The 26,057-nt window shown below is 38.7% G+C and overlaps 3 gene segments (V, D, J or C); all 3 read left to right on the forward strand.

Moving 5' to 3' along the window:
* Positions 1 to 2,768: 2,768 nt before the first annotated feature.
* On the forward strand, positions 2,769 to 3,326 carry LOC134372679 (T cell receptor alpha variable 8-3-like). The segment is given in 2 exon segments: positions 2,769 to 2,817; positions 2,938 to 3,326. Coding segments are annotated over 2 exon segments (435 nt in total).
* A 13,294-nt stretch (positions 3,327 to 16,620) lies between these two features.
* On the forward strand, positions 16,621 to 17,136 carry LOC134372680 (T cell receptor alpha variable 9-1-like). The segment is given in 2 exon segments: positions 16,621 to 16,666; positions 16,802 to 17,136. Coding segments are annotated over 2 exon segments (381 nt in total).
* Positions 17,137 to 24,390: 7,254 nt separating this feature from the next.
* LOC134372681 (T cell receptor alpha variable 8-3-like) lies at positions 24,391 to 24,934 on the forward strand. The segment is given in 2 exon segments: positions 24,391 to 24,436; positions 24,546 to 24,934. Coding segments are annotated over 2 exon segments (435 nt in total).
* Positions 24,935 to 26,057: the final 1,123 nt, after the last annotated feature.

Raw genomic sequence — 26,057 nt, forward strand, 5'->3', positions numbered from 1 at the left:
GGTGCCACTGGGCATGTGGTCTCTGCAGATCTTGGGCCTTTCCAGCAGCGCACCTCTCTGGTCAGTGTGCACTCAGCCGGGCTGGGGATTGGGTCTGGTGGCAGCAAGAGCTATCTGCTTGGTCATGCGCTGGTGCCGTATGGCATGTGGTCTCTGCGAATCTCGGGCCTCTCTGGCGGGGCCGAGTTTTTATTTTTATATGGTTTTTGATAAAAAGGCATAAACTGTCTTGTTAAATATTTTCTGTAGGTGGCTTGCTTTGTCATGTTATTTGTGATTATTTTTATACAGATATTTAAGTTTTTAAGGTAGTCATATTTACCAAGTCTTCTCTTTTATGGTTCAGTATTTAGCATCAAAGATCAGTAATCTTTCTTACCCTAAAGTCTTAAGGAAGTGCTTTTCAATGTTTTCTTCTAATTGTTTTAAGTTTAATCTTTCTCATTTGGGTATAGTGACTTTGTTTTTGAAAACAGTCTGAGGAAGGGATATAGTGCATCTCCTTTCACTCCAGTAAATAATACTAGGTATCTGATCATTCTTCCATCTTGGTCATCCCATCTTTCTCATATATCAAGCTGCTATGTAAACTTTGTTCTATTTCTGGGATAATTATTTCCTATTACTAAGGCAAGATTTTCTTCATTACTCTACCTAATGAATTACAAATTTTTCCACTCCAGCTAGTGGGAACAGACAAGGGTCTTGTCCCTGTGTGAGCATATGCTGGGCAGTGCTCCTCGTAATCCTTTTGGATGGTTTTTCCTCTGGCCTCAGGTAGTTGCCTACCATGCATGGGCTGCCCAGTATTCTGAGTACACAAGAGAGACCTTGGGATGATCTCTACAGTTCTGTCTGTGCATCTCTTTCCTCTTGGGCACTCCCTGCTATGAATTCTATTTGCTTTGGTCTATCGCATCTGAACTCTCTTCAACTCACAGAACTGAAGTAGTTCACCCGAGCACCCTCCCTATTTATTATGCAAACAAGGAATTTTTCACAGAAACATTAGAAAGTAAATGTTAAATATTAAATAGTAGTTAGTAAATATGAATTATAATTAATAATTATAATTATTATTAGTAATTAGCAAATATTAAGCACTTTACTTAATAATTAGATTTTAGATAAATTTCCAAATAAACAAACATTGATTAAGATATAATTTTGTTACCTCTTTCCTCAAAAGTTTTCACATCCCTGGTTTAATTATCACCCCTTTTACCTTTCTATTCTTTTGTCTGTGGAGATTTTGGAGAGATTAGGCAGGGAGCAGGTATGGCCAGAAGCATTATTCACAGACATTAAAAGTCTCAAACTGACAACTTCTCATAAGTGAGAGACAACCTGCAGGCAAAAGGGAGCAAGAAAATGAGTATCTTGAGGACAGATTTGATCTCATCCTGCTCAGAACAATCACAGCCCTGGTAAAGAGGCTTTCTGTTTTTAGAAAAAGGGCCCTCTTGGCCTCAGGGAAGGCAGAGTGTTTCTCTATTCTCATTTCCCGTGAAACTGATCTCCCAGAGTGGTGGTTACTTTTTTACTCACAGGGGTTTGGCCACAATCAACACTACCCTCATTTTACCAGACCTGACTTTTACTCATATTAAACTGCTGGTTGCCTGTCTATGTTGGATTTCATGATCAAACTGCTCCCAAGTCTTTCATTCCTTTCAGAAGTTTCTCTTGGCTATGGTCTGCTGGTGGTACTCCTTCAAGTGTTCCAGGGTTAATGCCAATTTAATCTTACTCTGTCTTTAAATCCTTCAAAAATTCTTTGTTTTATTTTGCAGTGCCTTCATCTGAGTCTGTTCAGTTTCATTGGCAGATGCTCAAATCTGTCAATGTTCTCTTGATAGTGTGGTAACCAGAATTGTGTGAAATACTCATCTTGGTCTGTGCAGATGACAATGGGATTTTCTTTCTTATCTGAATATTACATTATTATTGTTATTGATCTAAAGCCACTGACTCTTGGTAATTCTGCTAGAAGTAGACAAAGATAACCTTACTTCATTTTCCATGTTCTAGGTTGATATTTTGTAGGTCTGATTTTTTTTAAAATTTCACCAGCCAAGGCAATTATCTCCACATCCTACCACATTCTCCTCTTGATCTGATGCTCACTGTCAGCAAGGACATCCGAAGCTCAGCCTAGTGGAGTTGATCTGATTGTTTCTGCTTAAAAAATGATTCAGCTGCTTTTACACAAAGGCTCTAATGAACTCCAAAGTCTGACAGATTTATTGTGAGATCAGTTTCTCTGTCAAGTAAATTTCTCCTCTATTTTACAGTCCTCATTTTTTACTGAAGCTAGGATTAATGTAATTGACTACAAAGGGTGACAAAGCACAGATTATGGAAGAAAGAAGCATGTTCATTTCCTCCTCTAAACAGAAGGAAAGTACAGGTTAGCTTTCTGTGGGGAGTCTGGACCTTCAGTCCTGCATCTGGCCTCCAGAGGGTGATGTTGAACAGACTTGAGCTCCCTGTTTCTGCTAAGATCAGCAACTTCCCCTCAGCAACTCCTTCCTGCAGCTATGACTGAAGCTGTCTCACTGAGCTGTTTGAAGACAGCACAAGTGGAGGAGCAGAGTCAGAAAGCACCCAAGAGCATCTCGGAAGTTTTTGTATCTTTATGTAAACAAGGAACTTGTCTAGCCAAGCCTAACTCACCCCTCCTGTTTCGGGGGGTTGACTTCCGCAGCCACTTTCCTGCTTGCTCAGAAAAAGAATTTCCAGGACTCCTGCAGCATCTCCCCTGCTCAGCCATGCTCCTGCTGCTCATCCCAGGACTGGGAGTGATTTTTGCCCTGAGTGAGTAACATTCTATTATGGTTCCTCATTCCACAGAAGTAACTCTTCTCAGATCTTAGTAGAAATATTTTTCACAGTAAAATATGCATTGCTTTCACTGATATGATGTTGATTTTCCAGGAAATGCCAGAGCACAGTCAGTGACCCAGCCTGATGTCCACGTCACAGTCTCTGAAGGAGCCTTTCTGGAGTTAAGATGTAATTATTCCTATGCTGCAACACCTTATCTCTTCTGGTACGTCCAGTATCCCAGCCAAGGCCTCCAGCTTCTCCTTGGGTACTTTTCAGGGGAAACCCTGGTTAAAGGCATCAAAGGCTTTGAGGCTGAATTTAGAAAAAGTGACTCTTCCTTCCACCTGAGGAAACCCTCTGTGCATTTGAGTGACGCCGCTGAGTACTTCTGTGCTCTGAATGACACAGTGCCTGGGAGTGCAGGGGTAGCTGAACACAAACTTGGTGAGATGCTAAGGAGGGTAACTGCTTGTGAAAGAGTTTGGATTCTGACATAGTAGAAGCCAGAATGTTCTCATCCCATCATATGGAGGTGCTCAGGGACTTGCTGGACCAGTGTGGGGCTGATGCACTATAAGTGGTTGGAGATGAGGTATGTGACAAGGCACTGGAGAGCTCTGCTTTTCATTCATCATTTTATCTTTCAGTAATCAAAACAAAGGTGAGCTTCCTTTTGTAGGCTTATCTTCTCTGTACTGCCTTCCTAACTTGGCAATGTTAAGGTAGTTTTCTTGAAAATTTTTTTCTGATTGGAACTTTGTGCTGGTTATTTTCTCTCATTTTGGGGTGACCCCATTTAGGAGGGAGAAGATTGATTGGGATGGTAAATGACTTTGAATACAGGGTACTCATGTCAACTTTAGTAACTTTTTAGGTATATTACAGAAAGAAGAGTAAGTAACTCAAATTATTTAGTATTTTTTAAAGAACTATTAAGGAGAGAGGAGATACTAAATATAGATGTCAAATCCCATTTATCTTATGGTAAAGCTGGTTTTATTTTTCTCAATTACAAAAACTGATCCTACCCTTTTGATATCTTAAATTCTGCAAATACACATCAGAAGTCTTCAAAATTGGTGGAATAGCAACTTTTTCCAGTTACCCCCAAATTCTGACATTGTTTTCTTTTTTATCCTTATTTTCATGTATTTGCACAGTTGGAATATTAGAAATTGATTCTCACCTGTTTAACATTGCTGTAATTAATGATGTGTAAGGTTTAGCAATATCTGTCCCCTGAATATATACTGATTAAGTATTGGAATCAAAATTAAAAGGTAAAAGGGACGTGATTGATGTATGGCTTTCCTCTGGCTAGGATGAAATATACTCTGTAAGAAGACTTTGTATCCTTATTATCTGAAGCCTTTGAGGTTAATGATGACTTTGAAGTCAAGTAAAGAGAAGGAGGAAGGAGGGTTGGGCTTTGTATTATTCTGTTTCTGTTGCTTGTAACAAAATACCTCGAAATGGGTGATTTCTAAGAAAATGAAATTTACTGCTTACAGTTTCAGAGGCTGGGAGGTCCAAAGTCCAGGGAACACATCTGGTGAGGGTCTTCTTAGGTGGTGGCTTTACAGCAGTGCAGGAGTCTCCCACGGCAGAATAGCAGAGCAGAGAGAGAGATAGCTCCTCATGTGTTCTCCTTTTAGCCCTCAGAACCATGGCCACGACTACCATTAAACCATCAACTTAATCACCTGTTCAAGGCCCCACCTTTCAATTACTGTAATAGGATTTCCTACCCTCAACAGTTACTGTGCGGATTAAGTTTTGGGGGTAATATTCAACCCAAGGCAGGCTTTTTGTTGCATATTTCCTGATACTGTCCTGAGTAAGAGATGAAGGCTATAGGAATTCAAAGATATAGAGACTAATAGTGAATTGCGTCCAGTGATTTACCTTAGCCAAAGGGGACACCAATAGGGATCAGCATTATTTTCAAGTCATATTGATGCAGCTATTTGTGGTATATGCATCTGAAAGATTTCTGGAAATGGGATAAGACATATAAAATTATTCATAAGCAATTTATGCTTATTTAATCTTTGTTCTTCAGGTTACATTCTCTATTGTCTCTGAGAAGTTGATTATCGTTATGAGATTTAAAGTCACCAACTCACTTTCATGGCCGAAAATGTCTGCAAGTGGGTACTTTATAAGTATGTATGAGAAGGAGAAATGCCCATTTCTTTTAATTCTGAACTGAAGCTTAGTATTAAGGAAATGAAACTCCAGACACTAAGGACTTCAAGCACCTGGGAAAGCCTTTTGCATTTTCACACCAGCAACCTTACTTGGAAAATTTAAGTGATTTTATTTATGTAATTGCTCTATAGTTGAGAAAATTTTTGAATAATATGTAAATATATTAAGGAGAAAGTAGAAATCCCCAGTTATTTTAACACAATTATATTTGTCATAGGAACAAATTGTAGCATCTTTAAAAATAATATATAATCCATATCTCTTTATGTTAATAAATATAATTATACCTAAATGCAAAGTTTTAATTTTTTAAAATAAATAAAACATTACAGATAAAATTGTCATCTGTTTTATTTTTCTCCTGTCTTATTCCCTTCCTCCCTTTTTCAAGACAAACTTATAATAAACTTTTTTCTGAAGTCCAGGTTTTTATATATCTAATACATACAAGTTTATAAACAATGTGCGGTGCTATATTTTGTGTTTTTAATATTTACATGATTGTTATCCCATTGTATATATTGTTGTGGAGTTTGCTTTTTGTCACTAAAAACATTTTTGAGATGTAGAAAAATTTATACATCTGGATATACTTTATTACTTTTAACTGCTCTGTAGTATCCCATTTTATGAATATACCATATATCCTTTTCTGATGGACATTTGGGTGGTGTGGTGCCATCAGATATGGTCCTAGGCTTAAGTAGGTAATCACATTTGCAAAGCTCAATAGGCCACATAAGTATTGGCTTCCCTCATAAGTCCCTCAGCTGTCCACACAGTTCATAGAATATTATTTTTACAATTCCTCCTCTCCTCTTCTCATGTCAAGTGCTCAGGTGTGAGGGAACAAGACCAAATAGGCCACCCAGATTTGGAAGCCAAGTGTCCCCAAAAGGAATCAATATCTCCTGTAACAAGACTTAAAAATCACTGCCCCAGAGCTATGGCATCCTACCAAGCATTCACAGTTCATTTACAGCCTGGATGCCATTTATCAATCAGTGATCATTTTTATCTAAAGAATGTTATCTAGTAATACAGCCGACATTCCACCTTCATCAGGTTGCCAGAGGAGGAGAGGTAGAAAGTTAGCCTAATTCTTTCACGTAGAAGGAGAAAGCATTTTGTTACTCCTTTACTCAAGAGATGTTTCTAATTGTTTATTCTCATAAAAATTCTACAAGGCATATAATTACAAATGTCTCCTTATATAAAGGTACAGAATGTTCTGTGTTATATACTTGAAAGTGGCATTGCTGGGTTATACGATTTGCACTTTTGAAAATGTACTTGCTATTGACAAATGCTCTTCAAAATGAATCAAAAACTATTATTTCCTCACATTCTTGTAAACACTTAATATTGTCTGCATCACACCCCCTCTTCTCTTCATGTGTTTTCTGCATTGCCCAAATCCTTTTTTTCAATGTTGGCTTCTGGAGGAACCCATTGTAAGAGACTGGGTACAGAAGCAATCTTTGCGGTGAATGGCATGGGGTTCAGGTGTAAGTTGTTGCAGAAGATTATGTAATATCTTCAGCATTTGAGAAGTATTCTGATAATGGTAATTTTCTGCGCTATGGAGTTGGTTACTTGTTAGGTGTCATAAGGGAAGAGCCAGAACAAAATGGAAACAGCCAATACCGCTGTGTCTTTCACCATCCAACCAACAACAATCTTCAGAAGATAATGGCTGCTGTTTACTGTCTGCTTCCAAAATCTTATAGGAATTAACTTTTGTTTTCAGAATTACAAGTGGCAGGAGATTTTTGCAAAATGTAGTTTTCTGTGCAACCACATTGACAATAGAATAATCCACCATAGAAAACTGAGAGCCACTTAACTTCTTTTATATTATATTCTTCCAATCTAGAGTTTCCTTAATTTTTTCTATCATGACATTCAGTGATACTTATTAAGGAATCATTAAAAATATCTGAGTAGATGGAGTGGTTGGAGCCCAGCTTCAAGCAGCAAACATCCATACCCCACTTGTTATAATAAGATGAGATAATTTGAATAAGAAAAGTTAGGGATAGAACTAGAAGCCCTGGAATTAAGAATTTAAAAAAATTTATTAATTGTGACATGGTAGTCACAGATGCACACTAGCAAGGTCTCCCTGTTTACCTCAGGGACAATGCAAATTTCTTGTGTCACTTATTCCACACTCATTCAACAGCATTTATTGAACAGATTACTAAGTGTATATGGCACAACTTTAGAGCTCATAGGTCTTAAAGGCTTAAAACCTTCATGTGCGAATAGAAGACAATGTATTTGTCATTAGCTTAATTTCTGCCTTTCTTGTGTCATGGTTCTTTTCATGTTCAGTGCCATTATGTTGAAAAATGATAAAAATTCTAAATGGCAACTTATAAAACATTACAGTGGTCCTAATCCACATTCACCTACTATCTGCTGTAATTATTACAGAGGTAATAATTAATATTAAATTAAAATTAATAATATTATTATTAATTAATATTAAATTCTTTAATATTAAACTACATTTCTCTTGGTGTAGATAAGGACTTAGTTCACTGGTGTGCTGTGTTGCACATTGTCAACTGAACATCTTCCTCATCCCCTTTAATATACTCCCGTGTTTGCTGAGAAGTCTAAACTACATTTCCAACAATCCCTAATTTTTTTTTAATCATCTAGTTTAGATTCTGTAAATGAGAGGCATTTGCACGGTATTAGCAAAATGTGAGAGAAGGAGAAGCCAGTACTATTCTGTAGGGCTGTGGACAGGCAGCTCAGATTACCAGCAGTGGCTTTGTCTGGCTTCTGGGTTTCTTCCTAATAATCACCCATTTTAGTGTTACAAGCAGCTGGATTCATCATACTTCAGAATTTCCTGCAATCGGTCGTTCTCATCTTGCTTCATCAGCCTTTCAATGGCTGTATGTCCAATTTCCTATATTAAGTTTCTTTCTTCTTAAAATATTTGGATTTGTTTCTGCTTTTATGATTGACCAACACATCTGGGTAAATCCAAGTCCTTGAAGCAGAGGTTCTAAGCTCTTGAAGTTAAGCCAGCAGAATAAATCTAAATGAGCTGGAAACCTTTGTCACAGATCATACAGTTCTACCGCATTCCACTCAAGTCTACTGCTACAATTCCTTGACGATATTCATCTCCTTATGAACTCATGATGTGGAGAACAGATTCCCTCAAAGTAATGGAGGCTTGCCACAGCACACGGACAAGGCTGGCTTGAAAAAGTAAAAGAAATCCTGCAGAGGGAACACGGCGCCAGGGCTTCTGTGGATGCAGCCAGGATCCCGGAGGCCGGGGCCACGCTGAAGGCAGCCAGCTGCCCTATTCAGGATTCGAGGTTTCAGGCCGGCATTAAAGAAGATTCCTGGGAGCACCCGAGCCGCGCCGCGACTGAACAGCCCGAGGTGGCAGCGGCTGAGAACGGGAAAGGCGACAAACCAGAGACAGAGAGTGAGCACCCGACCTGGCACAACCCTGTGAGTGACCCCTGGACCAGTCCTGTGGGCGGCAGACGCCGACCCGGCTCCCGCCTGCATCACCAGGCCACTCACCACCCCGGGGCTGCCTCCATTTTCCCAGGTCCAGGCAGCTCCGCCCGGCTCGGCCTCCACTGAGCCTTCCCACTTGCTTGGCCTGGCGCGGGGCTTTCCAGAGCCTGCAGACTGGCCTCCCCTCCCACTCCCTCCGTGGTTCTCTGGGGGGTTGGTGGCGTGGGGCGTCCCCGGCCAGTGTTGGGAGGGCAAGGAAGTACGGGCGGGCCGACTCACTCCACCGCACCCTGGACTCCGGCCCCGGTAAACTTCCTGTTACTGGGAGGCAGATACCATCGCTGCGGCCACCAATTCGGGAAAAAAAGCCTAACCAATTTCTGGTTGGGAATAGTGTGGTAGGAGAGTTCCCAGGTCCGCTTGAACCTGCCGGAGAGCTGGCCACAGGCAGGTGCTAGACTCAGTTTATACCGGGGGGATACAAAGGTGAACATACCCGAGAAAGATCTACACAGTGCTACAAAGGCACCCAGAGTGACCGGTCGTCTGTGCCTAGCAGAAACCTGGTAGACTTCCTGGGCAAGGCGGTGCCGAGCAGGGTCTTGAAGGCCCAGCTGATAGACGAGGGTTGCAGAAGACACGCCCCAGCCCAGCACAGTGTGCACAGAGTCGGGAGACGTGCAGCCAGGGAGGCGGAGACTCGACAGAAACCACACACCCTGTGGGGTCGCCACTGCACGATCCAACAGCCTGGGCCAGAGCACACGGAACAGGGAGAAGTCCTGCACAGGAAGTGAAAGCTCAACAGCGATCACACACCCTGTGGTACGTGATCCACCAGCCCAGCAGAGTCCAAGCTGACCAGAAAGGTGGCTACCCAGAGAAGCCCAAGACCCGAGGCAACCACACACACAAGGCACAAGAGGCCAACTGAGCAGCCACGGAGGTAGCCATACGAAATTGGCAACCACAGCAACATCCTAGTTAGTCATTAGTCTCAAACCGGTGGACTGTGAAACCCCCTGCCACAATGAATAAACATCAAAAAAAAGATACCAGAAATACAAAAATTCAAGAAAGTATACCACCAAAAGTTAATAAATCTCAAACTCTAGATCCTATAGAACAAGAAGCCCTTGAAATGACTGACAAGGAATTTCGAGTGATAATTCTAAGGAAACTGAATGAGATACAAGAAAACACAGCTAGACATCATGATGAAATGAGGAAAAGTATACAGGACCTGAAAGAGGAAATGTACAAAGAAATCAATGTCCTGAAAAAAAATGTAGCAGAACTTGCTGAACTGTAGAAGTTATTCAGCGAAATAAAAAGCACAACGGAGAGTTTAACCAGCAGGCTTGTCGAAGTTGAAGAGAGAACCTCTGAACTTGAAGATGGGCTGTTTGAAATAACACAAGCAGACAAAAAGAAAGAAAAAAGAATCAAGCACATTGAAGAAAATATGAGAGAGATATCAGACAACCTTAAGCGATCAAATATCTGAGTCATGGGTTTTCCAGAAGGGGAGGAAAACGGAGATTCCATTGAGAACATATTCAACAAAATAGTGGCAGAAAACTTCCCAGGTATAGGAAAAGTCACAGATCTTCAGATCCAGGAAGCTCAACGATCTGCAAATGTATTCAACCCAAAAAGGCCTTCTCCAAGACATGTCATAGTCAAATTGGCAAAACTCAGAGACAAAGAGAGAATCATAAAAGCTGCAAGAGAGAAGCGTCAAATCACCTATAAGGGAGCCCCAATCAGGCTAACATCAGACTTTTCATCACAAACCCTAAAAGCCAGAAAGGAATGGGATGATATATTCACAATACTAAAAGACGAAGATTGCCAGCCAAGAATACTTTACCCTGCAAGGCTATCCTTCCGAAATGAAGGGCAAATAGTATATTTCTCAGACAAACAAAAACTGTGGGAGTTCACTACCACACGACCACCCTTACAAGAAATCCTCAAGGGAGTACTGGGTCTGGTTCCTGAAAAATAACTACCACTGCCATAAAAACCCAAGAAATATCAATACCCACTAGTATAATAAAAATGGCATTCATGAAGAGAAAACAAGCAAGCAAAAACGCTGTCTACAATCTAAGTAACCAACAAACACAGAAAACAAACAGTAAATCAGAAAGCAAGGAACAAAAGACACCTAAGACAACCAAACAACCAACAAAATGCTAGGAATAAATCAACACCTTTCAATAACAACTCTTAATGTAAAAGGCTTAAATTCCCCAATCAAAAGACACAGACTGGCTGACTGGATCAAAAAGGAGGACCCAACTATATGCTGCCTACAAGAGACCCACCTCACCCATAAAGATTCACACAGACTAAGAGTGAAAGGATGGAAAAAGATTTACCATGCAAACAAAAAAGAAAAATGAGCTGGAGTAGCTATTCTTATATCTGACAAAATAGACTTTAAACTAAAATCCATAAAAAGAGACAATGAGGGACAGTACTTAATGATAAAAGGACTGATCCATCAAGAAGACATAACAATCCTAAATATGTACACACCCAATGTTGGAGCAGCCAGATTTATAAAACAAACTCGATTAGACCTAAAGAAGGAAATAGACACTAATACCATAATAGCAGGGGACCTGAACACCCCACTGTCAATATTAGACAGATCATCTAGGCAAAGAATCAGTAGAGAAACACAAGATCTAAACAAGACTCTAGACCAATTGGAATTAGCAGATATCTACAGAACATTCCACCCAACAACCTCAGAATATTCATTCTTCTCAGAAGCACAGGGATCATTCTCCAGGATAGATCACATATTAGGTCACAAATCAAGTCTCCATAAATTCAAAAAAATTGCAATTATCCCATGTATCTTCTCAGACCACAATGGATTAAAACTAGAAATTAATAACAAACGAAACTCTGGAAACTATACAAACACATGGAAATTAAACAGCATTCTACTTAATGACATATGGGTCCAAGAAAAAATCAAGCAGGAAATCTAAAAATTTATTGAAACTAATGAAAACAATGATACATCATACCAAAACCTGTGGGATACTGCAAAAGCAGTATTGAGGGGGAAATTTATTGCATTAAACGCTCACTTCAGAAGAATGGAAAGATGGCAAGTGAACAACCTAACACTTCACCTTAAAGAACTAGGAAAACAAGAACAATCCAAACCTAAAGTTAGCAGACGGAAAGAAATCATTAAGATCAGAGCAGTACTGAATGAAATTGAAAACCAAGAAACAATTCAAAAGATCAATGAATCAAAAAGTTGGTTTTTTGAAAAGATAAATAAAATTGACAAACCATTAGCATGGCTAACAAAAAAAAGAAGAGAGAAGATCCAAATAAAAAAATTAGAAATGAAAAAGGCGATATTACAACTGATTCATCTGAAATACAAGGAATCATTTGAGACTACTATAAACAACTATACGCCAACAAATTTGAAAATCTGGAGGAAATGGATAAATTTCTGGACACACACAAGCTCCCAAAACTGAACCATGAAGACGTAGAAAATTTGAACAGACCAATAACAATAAAGGAGATTGAAGCTGTTATCAGAAGGCTACCAACAAAGAAAAGCCCAGGACCAGATGGATTCACAGCAGAATTTTACCAAACATTCAAAGAGGAATTGACACCGATTCTTTACAAATTATTCCAAAAGATTGAAATGGACGTAAATCTCCCAAACTCATTCTATGAAGCAAACATCATCCTGATATCAAAACCAGGTAAAGATATTACCAAAAAAGAAAACTACAGGCCGATATCCTTGATGAATATAGATGCAAAAATCCTCACTAAAATACTAGCAAACAGAATACAGCAACACATACGAAAAATTATTCATCACGATCAAGTGGGATTCATCCCAGGGATGCAAGGTTGGTTCAACATATGCAAATCAATAAATGTGATACACCATATTAATAAACTCAAACACAAGGACCATATGATCATCTCTATAGATGCTGAAAAAGCATTTGATAAAGTTCAGCACTCATTCATGACGAAGACCCTCTATAAGTTAGGTATAGAGGGAAAGTATCTCAACATAATTACAGCCATATATGCCAAACCCACTGCCAATATCATCCTGTATGGGGAAAAGCTGAAAGCTTTTCCTTTAAGAACAGGAACTAGACAAGGATGCCCACTCTCACCACTCCTATTCAACATAGTGTTGGAAGTACTAGCCAGAGCAATCAGAGAAGAGAAGGAAATAAAGGGCATCCAGATTGGAAAAGATGAAGTCAAACTGTCCCTGTTTGCAGATGACATGATCCTATATATTGAACAGCCTAAAACCTCTACAAAAAAACTGCTGGAATTGATAAATAATTTCAGCACAGTAGCAGTATACAAAATCAACACACAAAAATCAGTAGCATTTCTTTTCTCCAATAGTGAACATGCAGAACGAGAGATCAAGAAAGCCTGCCCATTTACAATAGCCACCAAAAAAATAAAATACTTAGGAATTGAGTTAACCAAGGACGTGAAAAATCTCTATAATGAGAACTACAAACCACTGCTGAGAGAAATTAGAGAGGATACAAGAAGATGGAAAGATATCCCATGCTCTAGGATTGGAAGAATCAACATAGTGAAAATGTCCATACTACCCAAAGTGATATACAAATTCAATGCAATCCCCATCAAAATTCCAAAGACATTTTTCTCAGAAATGGAAAAAACTATCCAGTCATTGATATGGAACAATAAAAGACCACGCATAGCCAAAGCAATGCTGAGCAAGAAAAATAAAGCTGGAGGCATAACACTACCTGACTTTAAGCTATACTACAAAGCTATAATAACCAAAACAGTATGGTACTGGCATAAAAACAGACACACTGACCAATGGAATAGAATAGAGAATCCAGAAATCAACCCACACACTTACTGCCCTCTGATCTTTGACAAAGGCACCAAGCCTATTCACTGGGGAAGGGACTGCCTCTTCAGCAAATGGTGCTGGGATAACTGGATATCCATATGCAGGAGAATGAAACTAGATCCATACCTCTCACCGTATACTAAAATCAACTCAAAATGGATTAAGGATTTAAATATACACCCTGAAACCATAAAACTTCTTAAAGAAAACATAGGAGAAACACTTCAGGAAATAGGACTGGACACAGACTTCATGAACACGACCCCAAAAGCACGGGCAACCAAAGGAAAAATAAACAAATGGGATTATATCAAACTAAAAAGCTTCTGCACAGCAAAAGAAACAATTAACAGAGTTAAAAGACAACCAACAGAGTGGGAGAAAATATTTGCAAAATATACATCTGACAAAGGATTAATATCCAGAATATACAAGGAACTCAAACAACTTTACAAGAAGAAAACAAGCAACCCAATTAAAAAATGGGCAAAAGAGCTAAGTAGGCATTTCTCTAAGGAAGATATAAAAATGGCCAACAGACATATGAAAAAATGCTCTACATCACTCAGCATCCGGGAAATGGAAATCAAAACCACACTGAGATACCACCTAACCCCAGTTAGGATGGCTAAAATCCAAAAGACTATGAATGATAAATGCTGGCGAGGTTGTGGAGAAAAAGGAACTCTCATACATTGCTGGTGGGACTGCAAAATGGTGCAGCCTCTATGGAAAATGGTATGGAGGTTCCTCAAACAACTGCAGATAGATCTACCATACGACCCAGCTATCCCACTGTTGGGAATATACCCAGAGGAATGGAAATCATCAAGTCGAAGGTATACCTGTTCCCCAATGTTCATCGCAGCACTCTTTACAATAGCCAAGTGTTGGAACCAGCCCAAATGTCCATCATCAGATGAGTGGATATAGAAAATGTGGTACATCTACACAATGGAATACTACTCAGCTATAAAAACGAATGAAATACTGCCATTTGCAACAACATGGATGGACCATGAGAGAATTATATTAAGTGAAACAAGTCAGGCACAGAAAGAGAAATACCACATGTTCTCACTTATTGGTGGGAGCTAAAAATTAATATATAAATTCACACACACACACACACACACACACACACACACAAAACGGGGGTGGGGGAAGAAGATATAACAATCACAATTACTTGAATTTGATACAACAAGCAAACAGAAAGGACATTGCCGGGGGGGAGGGGGGGAGGGAGAAGGGAGGGAGGTTTTGGTAATGGGGAGCAATAATCAGCCACAATGTATATCGACAAAATAAAATTAAAAAAAAAAAAAAAGAAATCCTGCAGAGTGAGGCTGCTCACTCTGTGTTCTGCTTAGACTTCCAGTGGGGCAGGTTAGACACATGGGCCAAAAGAACAAAGAAAAGGCAGAAGGCGCTGCTTGATCCCAGAGATTTGACACAGGAAGGAGAGAAAAGGAAGAGAGACGTGAGCGCAAACCTAAACAATATCCAGACCTAAATATTGTACTCACATCTGGAGCGTGCTACTGTTTATTCCTTGATGCAGGACCATGTAGCTGCCCCCTCTGAATTCATGGATAGGGAGCGCTTCAGGAAGCACAGTGAATCTGGCTTTCATGTCCAAAGGTAAATGTTAGGAGGTCTTGGCTGAAAAAAGTCATCCTTCTTCCCTAGTTTGTCTTGTGAACATTCAGCATTTTTGTTATAATGGGCAAGAATAATGAGAGTAAGCAGTATTTATTTTTGCTACTGTGACTTCAGTGCTACCACGAAAGGACAATGGTTTTAAAAATATGTGAGGATTGGAGGTTTTTCCCATGCCGATACTATGTTTCCCTGAGACCTCGACTGTCTGCTTAGGCCAGTGTTCCCAAAGATTATTTTGTAAATTTGTACAATACTGGCTGCATCACAAGCCACTTGAGGTGATTTTAACTACCTAGACTTCAATTCTATAGATCATGATTTTATAAGTGGATAATATCCAAATTTGTATTTTAAAGTTGATCATCAGCTAACCCTTATATCCAAAGAAGTTTCACCTTTGCCAGAAAATGATTCTGTACATCAGCAGACATGTTTCTATCAATCCTAGAAATTGAGATTGAGCTCGTTCTTTTGGTCTTTTGAAACAAATCCATATTATATGAGTATCTTATCCTGAGGTGAAAATAATTTTATTAAACTTTATTGACCCAAAATTTTGGTAAATGGACATATGTAAAGAGCATAGTTGAGAAAATTTCCATTAAAACTTTAGTATCAGAGCACTTTGTCTGATGCACACAGGACAATCACATTATCTGGGAATCATTAAAATCCTAGGGGAGAAGAATATGATACAATTTAACAGGGATTCAATAACTTTAATTACTGCATTTCTTCAATACAAAGAGTTATATTTTTTTCACTTTTTAGTAAATATATAATGTAGAATTCTTTTCATATTTGAAAAGCTTTTCATTAAATTGTATTTTTTTTACAACTGATGTCTTAAATGTGAAGTAATACGATATTTCAAATAGTAACAATTTCTCAGCCAAAGATCATTCATTCATTCATTTAATTGTGCATTTAAGAAATACTTGTTAACCACCTGATAAGTGTCTGACATTGTTCTAGGTGTGGAAATAGTATAGCAAAAAGAAGTTTGTCTCTGCCATCCAAAATCATCTACTAATGACTAAACATGTGTTATTGACATTCCTCTGATTTTAATGCTTGCTTATACGATATTTCAGTGGATTGCTGGGTGACCTAAAATGGCTAAATGAGAAAAAGTAAAATTGAATTCTTCTCAAAGATGTCATGGTATGGAGTTTCCTTGTCAGTCAGTGTGTTGGTTTCACAAAATAGGCTTGTGAAAATTACCAACTATTCTTTAGTTTTACAAAAGACCATCAGAGAGATAACAGGTGTCTCAGAAAAAAAGCCAGAGATGAAGATGTAAGACTAACTTTTGAGAGGAGAACAGGTAAAAATCCTCTGAGTACAGTATCTTGCCCACAAGGGGGTGCATCTTCCTAACATGTGCACATTTCCTGCTTTAATTCTGAGCTTAAATTCATCCTTTCACCGTGACCTTAACCTTTCCTCACACTAAGTAGTCAAGACCAAAGGACACCAGAGGCTCTAAAATGAACTCTTCTCCAGGACCAGTGGTTGTGCTATTCTTAATGTTTGGTAAGTAAAGTGGCACTTAAATCTTAGAGTCTTTTACTCCATGAAGTTAGTAAAGTCTTTAGCCACAATTTTCTCAGTGGGGAAGAGCCCAGATCATGCCTAAGGTGAAATGCATTGTTATTATTTTTTTTTCAGGAGGAAGCAATGGAGACTCGGTGATGCAGACAGAAGGCCAGGTGACCCTCTCTGAAGGGGCTTCCCTAACTGTGAACTGCTCCTATGAAACCAAACAGTACCCTGCTCTTTTCTGGTATGTTCAGTATCCTGGTGAAGTTCTGCAGCTCCTCTTTAGTGTCTCAAAGGCCAACGAGAAGGGAAGCAACAAAGGTTTTGAAGCCACATACAATAAGGAAACCACCTCCTTCCACTTGAAGAAAGCCTCAGTGCAAGAGTCAGACTCAGCTATGTACTACTGTGCTCTGAGTGACACAGTGACAGGAACTGCAGGGGGAGCTGAACACAAACTCTGAGCAACAGCAAGGGGCCTGGCTGCTGAGTGTCTGACTCTGTGATCCTCTAGGGTTTAGGGACCAGGAACTAGTTTACTATTGCTGTTACCCATAATCCACCCCAGGTACTCCTGCTGGTGGGAAAGTCATCCAAAGAAGTAAACATGCCTCCCACAAGACACTCTAACAGTGAGAGTGAAAAGAGTCCATCACCATACTACTCACCCACAACTGAAATCTGTGATTTTTAAAAGTATAAAACTTCAAGATAAATGAAATGGCCTCTGTGCTCATCCCTGTGTGAAACTCTAGCCCCCTAACTTTGTCCCATGTTAACCATGTTTATGTTTATTATGTTTATGTTTATTATGTTTAGAATCACAGCCGTGACACATAAAGTTGCAAATGCTTAATGTTTCCCTGATAAGCTGGGACAAGAAAGAATGATTTCCTAGGGAAGCTTGAGCCCAAGAAATAGGTTCTTAAAGGAGAAAAGAAATATAAGAAAGGAAGGAGGAGAGGAGAGTCCTATATTTGATTACATTTGTGGAAAAAGAAGACGGAGCATTTCTTAGTTTCTTTTTGGAGAGATTAGATGGCATACATATATTGGTGTTCTATGCTGTTTGATGGTTCAAAATAGGTAACTTATGCCCCCAAATTAGAGAGATCTCCCACTCTTTGTAATATCTCAGCAAGCTGGCTTTCTATCAGCAGGACGTACTTGAGATAGATAGGCAGTGTCCAGAGTCTGGAGAAGAAAAACTCTACTGAGATGAAATTCCCTATCTGTAGACTGGTGAGGGAAGGGAATGCTCTAGCTTCGCCAATATCTTTCAAGCCATTTCTTCTACAGAAGCGGTGTAGTAGATAATGTGGGAGATGGTGGCCAGGGCTATGAGAAGAGGAAGCATGGCAAAAAAGAAGAATCTGATTTTAATTGTACATATCTTGGCGTTTTTGCAAATTTTGGAGATTTTTTTTTGCTTTGTGTGTTGTAAATTGCTTAAGGTATGTCAGTTTACTGACCCATAAACAGTGCATTTTTGCTTGTGAGGAGGATCCTTGAGCACAAAAAGTGAGAGTGAGAGAATGGTAGGCATGATTCACTATCTCAGAGGCTGCAGAGAAATGCAACTATGCAGGTTACTGAAATTGGCATTGTCACTGAAGAGACTTTGCCCGTAAATCTTTCATTGTTTATGATTAACCTTTCTTAGTTTTATCTTATCATTTTATTGTTTTTTTTCCAGAGGCCCCCTCTCTAGGTTTTAATTAGTTAAGTCCATAACTACTCATACAAAATACATAATTTATATACAGTGAAAAAAACAATTTCAAATAGTTCAAAAGGGCATATAAAGTCTCTGACTTTTGGCTAACATGGCAGATTGAACATATGTGCTTACTGCTGCTCACTCTGAAACCTCCCCAAAATGACACTAACGGCATTTAAAAAGCAAAATTCCATGAACACAAGAGAATGGAAAAGGAGAAGACATCGGATGAAATGTCAGCAACATCTGAAAAAGTGAAAAAGAGATCCAGAGATATAGCAGACTAAGAAGACCTGAGCAATGTGACACCAAAGCTTGCAGAGGGGAATCCAGGAAGAAGCCTCTCAGATTGTGCTGCAACATTCTAGCAAGGCCCAGGAATTGGAAGCAACAATTACCTTTGAATACTTGGAGAAAATGATGCTGTGGACAGGTAAGTGGTTGGGACTAAAACAGGAGAACTCCACAGAAGACTGTAAGTAGCAGTCAAATCCCCACATCCTCCACCACCTTGTACAGCAGCAACTCTCACTCACCAAATATGACAAGAGATTAAAGGTTACTCTTGGTCTCTGGTTTGGGAAACACCAATCTGATGGTGGAGGTGAGTTGTCAGATTTTGAATCAAAGACTGAAAATGTAACAGATAAAGTTATAAAATACTTACAGGTAAACATAGAGTAAATCTTCATGACATTGGGCTGGGAAATTCCTACTTAGATATGACAAAAAGGGACAAGAAAAAAAAAATAAAATAGATAAACTGGACTCCATCACAATTAAAAATGTTTATGCTTCAAACTACATCATTAATAATGTGAAATGACTAACTAAAATGGAAGAAAATATATGCACATCATATATCTGATAAGGCAATTCCATGCAGAATATATAAGCAGTTCTTACAACTTGGTAATAAAAAGACAAATAACCCAGTTAAAAATGGGCAAAGAATGTTAATATCATTTCTCCAAAGATGACATACAAATAGTCAATAAGCACACAAAAAGATACTCAACCTTGTTGGTCTTTAGAAAAATGCAAAGCAAAACTACAATAAGGTGCCACTTCACTTCCACTAAGATAGATGATATAAAAGACAAGTGATATAACAAGTCGTTGGCAAAATGTGGAGAATTGGCAATCCTCATGCATTGCTGGTGGGAATGTAAAATGGTGCAGCCACTTAGCAATTCTACTGCTAGGTGTATACCGAAGAGAAATGAAAACATATGTCCACACAAAAAGTTGTGCACAAATGTTCAAATCAGAATTATTTATAAGAGCCAAAAAAGTTTGAATAACCCAAATGTCCATCAACTGATGAATGAAACTGTAAACTGTAGTATATTCATGCAATGGAATATTATTCAGCAATAAAAAAAAATGAAGTACTGATATATACTACAACATGGGTAAAATCTGAAAATATGTGAAAATAAGTGAAAGAAACCAGCCACAAAAGATCACAGTGTCATAACTCTATTTATATGCAATGTTCAGAACAGGCAAATCTATAAAGACATCAATTTTTCAGTTTACCTAGACTTCTAGTAGCCTCAGTGGCAGTGGGTGGATGGGAGGAAAACGAGGATGAATGCTAATCGGCACAGTCTCTTTTTGTGGTGATGAAAATGTTTTAAAATTGATTTTTGTGATGGTCGCACAACTCTGTGAACATATACCAAGCATTGAACTGTACACTTTAAATGGCCGAATTGTACAGCATTTGAATTATATCTTAAAAGAGCTGTTAAAAATGCAAAGCTCTAACAAGGTGAAAGAATACACTGTAAGTCTTCGTGAAAGTATGCATTTTATTGTAAAAAAAAAAAAAAGTAAGGTTAAAAAAAGCAAAGGCAAAAATTCCAGTGACTGAACCTTTTAGCTCTATTTAGACTCTGTCCTCTTTTCACTAACTTTGTTGTTACCATCTCAGTTTAGGCCCGAATATCTCTTGCCTGGAATTTTGAAGCCTGCTATCTCATATTCCTACTTTTCTCCTTGCCCAATTATAGTCTGTTTTCCAGACAGCAGCCAGAATGATCCTTTCAAAACAACAGACAGAATAGATTGTGATGTCCTTTCAAAACAAACAAACAAACAACAACAACATAGCCTGCTTCACTCCCCCCAAAACCCAAACTTTTCTTATTTCACTCAGAACAAAAGTCAAAGTTCTTGAATTGACTTAAATGCATTTTATGGTCTGGATACTGTAAAAAATACTTACTTATTCAGTTCGGCCCCTACTCCTGGGTCTTTTTACTTGCTGCACTATCCGCCTAGAAAATACAACCCCCTTGAATATACACATGGTTCTCTTAATTTTTGCTCAAATCTTACCTTAGTGAGGTCTTCCTTAACCACTGTATATATAGTACCACCTCTTATTAGTTTATGTCCCTCAATCTGCTTGTTTACTTCTTTTATACATTTATAGGCATAATCTTCTGAATAAATATGTATATAGAAATACATACACACACACAGTTTTTTCCGGTCTCCAGTAGATTTTACGCCACGAGGGCAGAGATTTTGTCTTTTATTTGTTGTTATAGTGCCTGCAATTACAATGGTGCCTGTATTATATAGTAAAATCTTTTAAAACATTTTTATAATTAATAAACAGGAAAATCAATTACTGCTACCACAAAATACTACCAACTTTTTCATTAAAGAAAATTGTTTAACAAAGAATTATTTGTGCCTATTTTGTGCCAGATTATATTCTAAGGGACAGTATGCAAACAGACAAAATTTCGGCCCCCAAAGAACTTACATCCATGTTAGTTCATAGCGAGCTTACTCCATGTTACCACTATTCTAGGCCTTTAATGTGCATCACATAATTGAATTCTCTTAAAAATTGGTATACAAATAAAACTATGCCCATTGTATATAAGAAGACACAAAGGTACAAATAATTTCAGCTACTTATCTGCCATCATGTAGTAGTTAGTAGGAGGGCTTAGACCCAAGTGCAGGTCCTCAAAGCCTATGTCATAAGTAAATATTAATGTACAGTTCCTATATCTATTTATAGAGCATTGCCAGAAGTGAGGAGACCAGACAATAAATTAACCAGAAGTTCTGAGTGACTGCAGATAGACTCTAAGATGGTCCTTGCTGGCATATCTGCTCACACATACAGCATGACTATTTGTGTAGCTATAAAAGTATACAGTAGGGCCAAGTCTGGACTCTGATGACCTGGAGTGTGAACTTGAATCTCCTTTTCAGGTAGCAGCGTCAGATAACAGAAAAATATACAGCATAGAAAGGCAAGCCTTGGCGGCCGTGCTGGGTAGTGTACTTAGAAGAATTGTGAAGATACATCTGAGAACTAATGAATGTCTTCCTCTAGTGCTGGAAAATGAGAATGCTTACTTGCTTGTATCCATGTTTTAAGTACTTCATTTTTTCTAAAATCCAATAATTTCAGAATTCTGCATCTATTTGGCCCCAAAGGCATGATAAGGCATGCTGCGACTGTTCAGACTGTTTTTTTTCAGAAACTAAAAGCTGTTCTGTTTTAAATGTTCTCTGCCACTATTTTTTTAATTCCTGAATTTTTGCTTGTTTTATTTATTTTTCTTTTCTTTTCTTTATTGAAACATAATGGATTGTATATATTTGAGGGGTACAGCATTGAATATCAATACCTGTGCGTTATGTGATGCTCAGACCAGGATACTAAGTATGTTCAACATTACACAGTATAATAATCTCTTGCGGCCCTTTACCAATTTCTCGCTGAGCCTCCCTCCCCCTCCACCTTTCCCACTTCTGGTGGTCTTAGTTCTGTTCTCTGCTTTTGAAAGTTCAACAAGTTATTGTGATTGTTGTATCTTTCTTTCTTACTTTTTAAAATTTGTTTATTTTTAAATTTCCACTAATGAGTGAGGACATGTGGTATTTCTCTTTTTGTGCCTGTCTTATTTCACTTAACACAATTTTCTCTAAGTTCATCCATATTGCTGCAAATGGCATAATTTCATTCTTTTTTATGGCAGAGTAGTATTTCACTGTGTTTATATGCCACATTTCCTTACCCAGCCATCCATCCGTCGATAGACATTTAGGTTGGTTCCAACTCTTGGCTACTGTAAATAGAGCTGTGATAAAAAATGCAAACCAAACCACTTTGAGATATCATCTTATCCCAGTTAGCCTGGCCATTATAAAAAACAAATAGAGAATAGTATATGTTGGCGAGGATGCGGAGAAAGGAGAATCATCCTATACTATTGGTGGGACTATAAATTAGTGCAGCCATTATGGAAAACAGTATGAAGTTTCTGCAAACAACTACAGATAGAACTGCCATACTATCCAGTAATTCCACTGGAAGGTATATACCCAAAGAAATGGGAATCATCATGTTGAAGGGATACCTGCACTCCAATTTTTGCTTGTTTTTTAAGGACCATGCATTGTGGTATCCAGGGCTGAATCGGGAGACTCTTCAGTCTTTCTGGCAATCAGGGTTTTTCTTGAATGCTGTTAGCATCCTTAAGTGAGAACATTCTATTTCTGATCTTACTCTTTCTCAACTATGAGATGATGTTTCTACTATCACAGAGGACTAGGGAATTCCTTTGCATTCTTCCAGTGCAAAGGAAACAGCACCATTTCAAGGTATCTAACTGTCCTGTGGCCTTTGACTTTGCACATGCTGGGCTTTGCCAATGTCCAGCAACTTTAAGAGGAGTTAAGATAACCATCAGCTTGAATTGCTCCTCATAGCTTATTTTTGACTATTTTTTCCCTCTAAATTTAATCTTCAATGTGATCCCATCTACTTTTTTTCCTCTGGAACTATGTATAAATCTCTTCTCTCCAGGTGATCCTTATTTCTTTTACTTTTATGGATTTTTTTTCTCTTTTATATTTCACTTCTTTTAATTAGGAAGAAATTTGGAAGAGATAAGAGGTGAGTATATAGCCCTGAGTATCAGAAGTCCACATCCATAGAGTCCACATTCAAAAAATAGATAGCAGTACCAAATCTTCCAGGTGAAAGACAGTCTCTTCCAGCATAAAGACAGAGCAAGTGAATGAAAAGCGCAAGTAGAGGACTGGGATAATACTCCTGGAATAAAAAAACGAAAGTATTCTGCCTTTGTCAAAAGGCCACATTGCCCACAGAGAAAGTGGTGAATTTCTCCATCCTCATGTTTTCAGAGATTGATCTCTCTGGGTTGTTGTGTTTCCATTAGCCCTAAAGGTTTCTGTAGTTGTGTTTCATTTAGCCCTAGGCACAAGCCCTTCTTATCCAGAGTTATACCTCATCATTAGTCACATGGCAGCACTACTCTATTTTATGGGCCATGTTTTACCTCTATGGATGCACAAGCACCATCCAACGGAAATACCTCTATCATACTCTATTGCCACCATGGCAGCATGGGACCATCCCAAACTCAGCCTCAGGCAATTTGTCTCATTCCAAATACTCTCATGGACCCTAATAGGAAGTCTGATATACTTTTTAAAAATTGGTTTATCAGTGAAGTAACTTATTTCTCTATTTTGACAAAATGTCCCATTTCTAATGGACTCTAGGGCTAAAACACTATCATTGGTTCGGGAAGAAAGCAACATTTCGGGTGTAAGTTTTGTTATATCTCAGAAAACAGAAGGAACACACTAATTAGTCTGTGTGGGACCTCAGGACCTTTGGTTCTGTGCCTGGCCTCCAGAGGGTGATGCTGCACGAACTAGAGATCTTGCTTCTGCTGAAGATCCGCATCACAGGCTCAGTTCCTCCTCCCTGAGCTGGCTGAGTTCTTTGCAAGCAGAGAAAAGTTACAAGGCTCAGAGGTCGAAAATCGTCTAGGTTCATTTCAGCAGTTTCTGAATTTTTATCTAAGCAAGGGATTTGTCCAGCTGAACCTTTCCCACACCTTCTATTTCTAAGATCTTGGTTTCTGCATTCACTTTCCTGATTATTCTGAAGAGATTTCTAGAAAAGAACCCGAAGCCAGGTTCTGCCATGCTCCTGGTGCTCATATCAGTACTGGGAATACATTTTGCCCTGAGTGAGTAAAATTTCTTTATGGTCTCTAGTTCTGCAGATTCTGACTACAAATTCTTACTTTTCATACTGGAGTCTACATTGCTTTCACTGATATAACATTGATTTTTCAGGAGATGCCAGAGCCCAGTCAGTGACCCAGCCTGATGTCCATGTCACTGTCTCTGAAGGAGCCTCTCTGGAGTTGAGGTGCAACTATTCCTATGGTGGAAGTCTTTATCTCTTCTGGTATGTCCAATACCCACGCCAAGGCCTCCAACTTCTCCTCAAGTACTCATCAGGGGACTCCCACGTCAAAGGCATTAAAGGTTTTGAGGCTGAATTTGTGAAAAGTGAATCTTCTTTCTACCTGAGGAAACCCTCTGTGCACTGGAGTGACACAGCTGAGTACTTCTGTGCTCTGGGTGCCACAGTGCCTGGAACTGCAGGGGGAGCTGAACACAAACCACCCACGGTAGTGGAGTCTTCAGAGACTCAGGTTCTCTTCCTGTGGTATTTTTAAAGTTCCCTTGTTTTATTACAGCAAATGAGGCAAAGAAGGAGGAGCAGACCCAGGTACTTATATATAATTCTTCAATTCCCACTGTGCCCCATGTCTGATAAACTTTGTTTCAGAAGATTTTGCTACTTGTAGAAACTACATAATACCAAAGAGCTAATATTCTAGAATTATTGAAAAGACAGTGTCCTTCTCTCATAATAATAAGGATTTGCCTTGAGTTAGACAACCTCAAGGGGTTGACTATGTGATTTGGGATATGGCCTTTGAGAAGCTGGGTTTTCATTAATCATGTCATCTCTCAACCGATCCAGAAAACAAAAGAAGAGCTCCTCAAGCGTCTTCCCTGAAATTTTGCCTCCTTGTCTACACAGGCATTCACAGACAATTTTCTTGGAATTTCTTTTCCTACCTCTAACTGTGCTGGTCACAATGAGTTGGATATTTTGTATGAGTTTAAGTATCTCTACTTAGGAGGGATTCTGACAAATTATTAATCAACTGTAGGAGATTGATTAGAATTGCAAAGGGCTTAGGAAACTGTCATGGTTCATGTTAGTTCTGGCTACTATTTAAGAATAGTTCAGAAGGAAAATAAAGATTCAGAATTCATTTTTCACAGTTATAAAAGTAGGATTCTATTCTCTTGGTAGCTTAAATTCTGTAAATCTACATCAGAAATTTGTGGATACAAACACGTTGAGTGAAAGAAACCAGGCATAAAAAGTACCAGTACCAGTACTTCTAGCTACTGGCATTTTCACTCACTGCTTTCACCTTATGTATACATGATTTCACTCTTAGAATATTAAAGATTATTCTTCTATGCTAACAATGTTATCACATTGTAATAACATTGTAGTAACAATGTAATAACAATGTTATTGCTGCATGATTACTAATCATGTAGTAAGTTTAGCAATGTTAAGCTCTGCTAGAAATACTGAAGAATGGTAATTGATACTAGGGGTCTCTGGACCCAGCATAAATTTATGAATTTCTTCTGTCTAGGATGAGGTGGACTGTGTAAGAAGCTTTTAGATTGGTTGTGAGCTTAAAGCCTGGGAGGAAAACAAATACTCTGGAGAAGAAGAAGGAGGAAATGGCCTTGTAGCTGCTATTTGTC

This window comes from Cynocephalus volans, chromosome 3 (assembly GCF_027409185.1).
Source record: "Cynocephalus volans isolate mCynVol1 chromosome 3, mCynVol1.pri, whole genome shotgun sequence".
Classification (NCBI taxonomy): Eukaryota; Metazoa; Chordata; class Mammalia; order Dermoptera; family Cynocephalidae; genus Cynocephalus; species Cynocephalus volans.